Below are 7,954 nucleotides of genomic sequence, written 5' to 3'. Positions count from 1 at the left end.
TCCGGAAGACGCCTCGGCCCCTTAGTCAGCCCCCGAGGGTCCGGGAGACGCCTCGGCCCCTGACTCAGCCCCCGAGGGTCCGGAGGACGCCTCGGCCCCTGAACCTGTCCCCGGAGGCCCGGCCGACGCCTCGGCACCTGAACCCGCTCCTCAGAGTCAAGACGGAGCCCTGGAAGGTCCGTCCCCGTCCAAGCATTTCAAGGGGGTCCAGGAGATCCCACCTCTGTCCAGCCCCTCTGAGGGGGTTCTGAAGGGTCTGCCTCCGCCCAGGTCCCTAGAGGGCGTCCGGCAGGACCCGCCTCCGCTCAAGACCCAGGAGGGTCAGTCGCCGTCCTGCGACGCAGCGATCCAGGTGGATCAGTCACCGTCCGGCGACGTGGAGACCCAGGAGGGTCCTCTGCCGGCCCATGTTGTGTAGACCCAGGAGGATCAGTCACTTCCCCACATTGGTTGGGTCCAGGGGGGTCGGGGCAATCGCGTTCCCCGCCGAAGCAGAAGAGGACGCGTACATCGCCTAACTCCTCGAAGGGTTGGTCGACCCCTAGGGTCTCGGAAGAGGGCTAAGAAGTCAAGATGCCCTCAAGACCTTAGAGTCTCTGGATCTCCACATAAGCATCCACCACCAGCCTCTCCACTCACCCTATGTGACAGTCAGCTGTCTGAGTTTTTATACTGGCTGTCACTCCCGGAGCCCCTCCAGAGACTGATTGGGCGATGATTATTTTTCAAAGGACTGGCTGACGCCTGTAGCCCGAGGCCCCCGGAAGCCTGTAGCCCGGGGCCTCCTGAAGCCTGTAGCCCGGGGCCTCCTGAAGCCTGTAGCCCGGGGCCTCCTGAAGCCTGTAGCCCGGGGCCTCCTGAAGCCTGTAGCCCGGGGCCTCTCGAAGCCTGTAGCCCGGGGCCTCCTGAAGCCTGTAGCCCGGGGCCTCCTGAAGCCTGTAGCCCGGGGCCTCCTGAAGCCTGTAGCCAGGCTCCCACCTTTGCAGCCTGTAGCCAGGCTCCCCCTTTAGCAGCCTGTAGCCAGGCTCCCCCTTCAGACGCCTGTAGCCAGGCTTCCCCTTTAGCAGCCTGCAGCCAGGCTCCCACCTTTGCAGCCTGTAGCCAGGCTCCCTCTTTAGCAGCCTGTAGCCAGGCTTCCCCTTTAGCAGCCTGTAGCCAGGCTTCCCCTTCAGTCGCCTGTAGCCAGGCTTCCCCTTCAGTCGCCTGTAGCCAGGCTTCCCCTTCAGTCGCCTGTAGTCAGGCTCCTTCGGTAGTCGCCTGTAGCCAGGCTCCTTCGTCGGTCGCCTGTAACCAGGCTCTTTCCTCCGTCGCCTGTAGTCAGGCTCCTTCGGTAGTCGCCTGTAGCCAGGCTCCTTCGTCGGTCGCCTGTAGCCAGGCTCTTTCCTCCGTCGCCTGTACTCAGGCTCCTTCATTAGTCGCCTGTAGCCAGGCTCCTTTTTCAGTCGCCTATAGCCAGGCATCCCTCTCAGTCGCCTGTAGTCAGGCTCCTTCGGTAGTCGCCTGTAGCCAGGCTCCTTCGTCGGTCGGCTGTAACCAGGCTCTTTCCTCCGTCGCTTGTAGTCAGGCTCCTTCGTTAGTCGCCTGTAACCAGGCGCCGCCTGTAGCCACTAACCAGGCGCCGCCGCCTGTAGCCACTAACCAGGCGCCGCCGCCTGTAGCCACTAACCAGCCGCCGCCACCTGTAGCCATTAATCCGGCGCCTCCTTTAGCCTGTAGTCCGGCGCCCCCTTTAGCTTGTAGTCCGCCGCCCTCCTCAGCCTGTAATCCGGCGCCCTCTTCAGCCTGTAGTCCGGCGCCCTCCTTAGCCTGTAGTCTGGCGCCGCCCGTACCCTGTAGTCTGGCGCTTTCCGTACCCTGTAGTCTGGCGCCTGCCTTAGCCCGTAGCCCGGCGCCTGCCTTAGCCCGTAGTCCGGCGCCTGCCTTAGCCTGTAGTTCGGCGTCCCCCGTAGTCTGTAGTCCGACGCCTCCCCTAGCCTGTAGTCCGGAACCCGGTTCTGTCTTCTCTCCCTTCAGGAGTCGGGGTCCGAGGTTCCTGCTCCGCCGACGGTCTATGAGGTTCCTGCTCCGCCGGCGGCCTCCTGAGGTCCTGACTCGCCTGGGCCGTCCGCCGGAGAACCTGTCCCGCCGGGGCCGTCCGCCGGAGAACCTGTCCCGCCGGGGCCGTCCGCCGGAGAACCTGTCCCGCCGGGGCCGTCCACCGGAGAACTTGTCTCGCCGGGGCCGTCCGCCAGAGAACCTGTCTCGCCGGGGCCGTCCGCCGGAGAACCTGTCTCGCCGGGGCCGTCCGCCGGAGAACCTGTCTCGCCGGGGCCGTCCGCCGGAGAATCTGTCACGTCTGGGCCGTCCGCCGGGACGACCGCCGGAGAATCCGTCACGTCTGGGCCGTCCGCCGGGACGACCGCCGGAGAGTCTGTCACGTCTGAGCCGTCCGCCGGGACGACCGCCGGAGAATCTGTTACGTCTAGGCCGTCCGCCAGGACGACCGCCGGAGAACCTGTAACGTCTGGGCCGTCCGCCGGGACGACCGCCGGAGACCCTGTCACGTCTAGCTGGTCTTCCGGGATGACCACCGGAGATCTTGTCTCGCTGGGACTGTCCTCTGGGACGGTCACGTAGACTGTTTTGGACTCTTTATTTTTTGAGGCTCGCCCTTTGTGGGTTGTTTTTTTTTTTTTTTTATTGATTATGTGTTCTTTTTCGGACTCTGGCCCTCCGACCTGTAGCCCCCTCCACCCGCCCGGTCTGATTTTATTTTTCTCTAGACTTCGGAGGGCGTCTGGAATCCGCCCTTGAGGGGGGGGCTCTGTAACGTTCTGTTGTGGTTTAGGTTATTTTCAGTTAGTCAACTTTTCTGTTTTAGGATTTATTTCTGTGTTGTGTTGTTTTTGATGTGTTCATTAGTCTTGGTCTTACTTTCTTTATTAGTCTGTATGTTCCCTCTATTGCTTTCACCTGTTTTGGTTAATTGGTCCCGCCCTTCTCACCTGTTCCATTTTCCTATTTAAGCCTGCCTTAGTTGTTTGTTTGTTGCTGGAACGTCTTGTGTGTATCCCTCGCGCCAGTCTGCGGTAAGCCCTCTCCAGCCTCTGATTATTTTTGTATCCATCCTGCCTGTCTGTCAGTCCGTGCCTGTCCTGTTTTTTGAGTCTGCCTTTTGCCACCTGGATTTTGTTATTAAAACCCTTTTTTTAAGTTCCAGCTCAGTGTCCGGCTTACTTTTGGGTTCTCTCATCACAAATCATTACATTACGTTCCAGCCACAAGAATGAACCCAAAGCCGACACGTTATTTCCGTTCAGGAAGAGCTATGCTTATTCAGGCTAGCACTCCACTCACCCTTCAGCGTCCAGATGTCCTCTCACCGGACGTCCGCTGTCAGTCCTCCCCTGCTCCGTTCGTTCCAGACCCAGAGTTTTTTATGGAGGTCGACGCGGAGGTGGTGCGGGATTTGCGCCCGGATCTTTTCCCGGAGCCGGCTCTGCTGGAAGCGCCATTTCCGCAGCAAGTCTCTCAGCCATGTCGTCGTCGTCGGAGACGATGGGCTGCGGCTTCTTCCTGCTCGGCGGGCCGGCGTCCTCCACCTTCCGGAGCTGTTGCTCCCACAGCTCCTCCTAGTGGTGCCACAGTTGATGATCACAGTTTATTGGAAGACAAAATAAGATCCTTTGCCCCGGTGATTAAGCGTCTTAGGGAGGCTTTATTTGCCCAATATTCTGAAGAGCTGGAGAAGAAATTAAAGGAGGTGGAGGAACATTACAGGTCAGCCCTCCGGTCATTTTACAGCCGACCAAAGTCTGTCCCCGAGGGTCCGGAAGACGCCTCGGCCCCTGAGTCTGTCCCCGAGGGTCTGGAAGACGCCTCGGTCCCTGAGTCTGTCCCCGAGGGTCCGGAAGACGCCTCGGGCCCTGAATCTGTCCCCGAGGGCCCGGCCGACGCCTCGGGCCCTGAGTCTGTCCCCGAGGGCCCGGAAGACGCCTCGGCCCCTGAGTCAGCCCCCGAGGGTCCGGAAGACGCCTCGGCCCCTGAGTCTGTCCCCAAGGGCCTGGCCTGATGCCTCGGCCCCTGAGTCTGTCCCCGAGGGTCCGGAAGACGCCTCGGCCCCTGAGTCAGCCTCCGAGGGTCCGGAAGATGCCTCGGCCCCTGACTCAGCCCCCGAGGGTCCGGAGGACGCCTCGGCCCCTGAACCTGTCCCCGGAGGCCCGGCCGACGCCTCGGCACCTGAACCCGCTCCTCAGAGTCAAGACGGAGCCCTGGAAGGTCCGTCCCCGTCCAAGCATTTCAAGGGGGTCCAGGAGATCCCACCTCTGTCCAGCCCCTCTGAGGGGGTTCTGAAGGCCCCTGAACCTGTCCCCGGAGGCCCGGCCGACGCCTCGGCACCTGAACCCGCTCCTCAGAGTCAAGACGGAGCCCTGGAAGGTCCGTCCCCGTCCAAGCATTTCAAGGGGGTCCAGGAGATCCCACCTCTGTCCAGCCCCTCTGAGGGGGTTCTGAAGGGTCTGCCTCCGCCCAGGTCCCTAGAGGGCGTCCGGCAGGACCCGCCTCCGCTCAAGACCCAGGAGGGTCAGTCGCCGTCCTGCGACGCAGCGATCCAGGTGGATCAGTCACCGTCCGGCGACGTGGAGACCCAGGAGGGTCCGCTGCCGGCCCATGTTGTGTCGACCCAGGAGGGTCAGTCACTTCCCCACATTGGTTGGGTCCAGGGGGGTCGGGGCAATCGCGTTCCCCGCCGAAGCAGAAGAGGACGCGTACATCGCCTAACTCCTCGAAGGGTTGGTCGACCCCTAGGGTCTCGGAAGAGGGCTAAGAAGTCAAGATGCCCTCAAGACCTTAGAGTCTCTGGATCTCCACATAAGCATCCACCACCAGCCTCTCCACTCACCCTATGTGACAGTCAGCTGTCTGAGTTTTTATACTGGCTGTCACTCCCGGAGCCCCTCCAGAGACTGATTGGGCGATGATTATTTTTCAAAGGACTGGCTGACGCCTGTAGCCCGAGGCCCCCGGAAGCCTGTAGCCCGGGGCCTCCTGAAGCCTGTAGCCCGGGGCCTCCTGAAGCCTGTAGCCCGGGGCCTCCTGAAGCCTGTAGCCCGGGGCCTCCTGAAGCCTGTAGCCCGGGGCCTCTCGAAGCCTGTAGCCCGGGGCCTCCTGAAGCCTGTAGCCCGGGGCCTCCTGAAGCCTGTAGCCCGGGGCCTCCTGAAGCCTGTAGCCAGGCTCCCACCTTTGCAGCCTGTAGCCAGGCTCCCCCTTTAGCAGCCTGTAGCCAGGCTCCCCCATCAGACGCCTGTAGCCAGGCTTCCCCTTTAGCAGCCTGCAGCCAGGCTCCCACCTTTGCAGCCTGTAGCCAGGCTCCCTCTTTAGCAGCCTGTAGCCAGGCTTCCCCTTTAGCAGCTTGTAGCCAGGCTTCCCCTTCAGTCGCCTGTAGCCAGGCTTCCCCTTCAGTCGCCTGTAGCCAGGCTTCCCCTTCAGTCGCCTGTAGCCAGGCTTCCCCTTCAGTCGCCTGTAGTCAGGCTCCTTCGGTAGTCGCCTGTAGCCAGGCTCCTTCGTCGGTCGCCTGTAACCAGGCTCTTTCCTCCGTCGCCTGTAGTCAGGCTCCTTCGGTAGTCGCCTGTAGCCAGGCTCCTTCGTCGGTCGCCTGTAGCCAGGCTCTTTCCTCCATCGCCTGTACTCAGGCTCCTTCATTAGTCGCCTGTAGCCAGGCTCCTTTTTCAGTCGCCTATAGCCAGGCATCCCCCTCAGTCGCCTGTAGTCAGGCTCCTTCGTTAGTCGCCTGTAACCAGGCGCCGCCTGTAGCCACTAATCAGGCGCCGCCGCCTGTAGCCACTAACCAGGCGCCGCCGCCTGTAGCCACTAACCAGGCGCCGCCGCCTGTAGCCACTAACCAGCCGCCGCCACCTGTAGCCATTAATCCGGCGCCTCCTTTAGCCTGTAGTCCGGCGCCCCCTTTAGCTTGTAGTCCGCCGCCCTCCTCAGCCTGTAATCCGGCGCCCTCTTCAGCCTGTAGTCCGGCGCCCTCCTTAGCCTGTAGTCTGGCGCCGCCCGTACCCTGTAGTCTGGCGCTTTCCGTACCCTGTAGTCTGGCGCCTGCCTTAGCCCGTAGCCCGGCGCCTGCCTTAGCCCGTAGTCCGGCGCCTGCCTTAGCCTGTAGTTCGGCGTCCCCCGTAGTCTGTAGTCCGACGCCTCCCCTAGCCTGTAGTCCGGAACCCGGTTCTGTCTTCTCTCCCTTCAGGAGTCGGGGTCCGAGGTTCCTGCTCCGCCGACGGTCTATGAGGTTCCTGCTCCGCCGGCGGCCTCCTGAGGTCCTGACTCGCCTGGGCCGTCCGCCGGAGAACCTGTCCCGCCGGGGCCGTCCGCCGGAGAACCTGTCCCGCCGGGGCCGTCCGCCGGAGAACTTGTCTCGCCGGGGCCGTCCGCCGGAGAACCTGTCTCGCCGGGGCCGTCCGCCGGAGAACCTGTCTCGCCGGGGCCGTCCGCCGGAGAACCTGTCTCGCCGGGGCCGTCCGCCGGAGAGTCTGTCACGTCTGGGCCGTCCGCCGGGACGACCGCCGGAGAATCCGTCACGTCTGGGCCGTCCGCCGGGACGACCGCCGGAGAATCCGTCACGTCTGAGCCGTCCGCCGGGACGACCGCCGGAGAATCTGTTACGTCTGGGCCGTCCGCCAGGACGACCGCCGGAGAACCTGTAACGTCTGGGCCGTCCGCCGGGACGACCGCCGGAGACCCTGTCACATCTAGCTGGTCTTCCGGGATGACCACCGGAGATCTTGTCTCGCCGGGACTGTCCTCTGGGACGGTCACGTAGACTGTTTTGGACTCTTTATTTTTTGAGGCTCGCCCTTTGTTTGTTTTTTTTTTTTTTTTTTTATTGATTATGTGTTCTTTTTCGGACTCTGGCCCTCCGACCTGTAGCCCCCTCCACCCGCCCGGTCTGATTTTATTTATCTCTAGACTTCGGAGGGCGTCTGGAATCCGCCCTTGAGGGGGGGGCTCTGTAACGTTCTGTTGTGGTTTAGGTTATTTTCAGTTAGTCAACTTTTCTGTTTTAGGATTTATTTCTGTGTTGTGTTGTTTTTGATGTGTTCATTAGTCTTGGTCTTACTTTCTTTATTAGTCTGTATGTTCCCTCTATTGCTTTCACCTGTTTTGGTTAATTGGTCCCGCCCTTCTCACCTGTTCCATTTTCCTATTTAAGCCTGCCTTAGTTGTTTGTTTGTTGCTGGAACGTCTTGTGTCCCTCGCGCCAGTCTGCGGTAAGCCCTCTCCAGCCTCTGATTATTTTTGTATCCATCCTGCCTGTCTGTCAGTCCGTGCCTGTCCTGTTTTTTGAGTCTGCCTTTTGCCACCTGGATTTTGTTATTAAAACCCTTTTTTTAAGTTCCAGCTCAGTGTCCGGCTTACTTTTGGGTTCTCTCATCACAAATCATTACAATTCCTTTTTAAAAGGGACGAAGAGGAATTGTATTTTTGAAAGATTATGTTTCATTGTCATTATTACAATATATTTTAGATAAAAGTTTATTATCAAAGTTTGCAAATAGTCTTCATTTATTTCTCACCTCGTTTCTGATCTAGGAAAAAAGATGGACTCTGGAAAAGTGAAAGAGGTGGCCCGTCTGGGCAGACCATTCAGCCTTGATCAGAGGGTCATTCCTGGTAAGGAATAGCAATTTATTCTACATTATGATTTTTAAAAATAACACAGTTCCTTCTTTACTCTTTGATATATATTTTTTTTATTTCATTCACTGTGTTCAAATCAAATAATGAAACCTAAAAACAAACATTCTAAAGTTCTGAATGAAAGGGAAGAGAAAGAAGTATAATCTCATGTTACCTTTACCAAAAGTGATATATTCACAAATAACTTAATAAAGCATATACAACACAATAAGCATCAAATGAAATGTCTGTCCTCCAAACTGAAATACACATTTTACTATAGGTTGATTTTCTGTAT

The 7,954-nt window shown here is 59.3% G+C and overlaps 1 protein-coding gene across 1 annotated transcript; it reads left to right on the top strand.

Annotated features, from left to right (window-relative positions):
- Positions 1–2,562: 2,562 nt before the first annotated feature.
- LOC118560303 (fibrous sheath CABYR-binding protein-like) lies at positions 2,563–5,046 on the top strand. The gene is made up of 3 exons (XM_036131216.1): positions 2,563–2,612; positions 4,040–4,334; positions 4,494–5,046. Exons 1-3 carry the CDS (start codon positions 2,563–2,565, stop codon positions 4,956–4,958), a joined length of 810 nt encoding a protein of 269 aa, XP_035987109.1. The 3' UTR covers positions 4,959–5,046.
- Positions 5,047–7,954: the final 2,908 nt, after the last annotated feature.

Source organism: Fundulus heteroclitus, unplaced genomic scaffold (genome assembly GCF_011125445.2).
Source record: "Fundulus heteroclitus isolate FHET01 unplaced genomic scaffold, MU-UCD_Fhet_4.1 scaffold_42, whole genome shotgun sequence".
Taxonomy (NCBI): Eukaryota; Metazoa; Chordata; class Actinopteri; order Cyprinodontiformes; family Fundulidae; genus Fundulus; species Fundulus heteroclitus.
The sequence above is the reverse complement of the archived record's forward strand: the minus strand, read 5'-3'. Positions and strand labels throughout refer to the sequence as shown.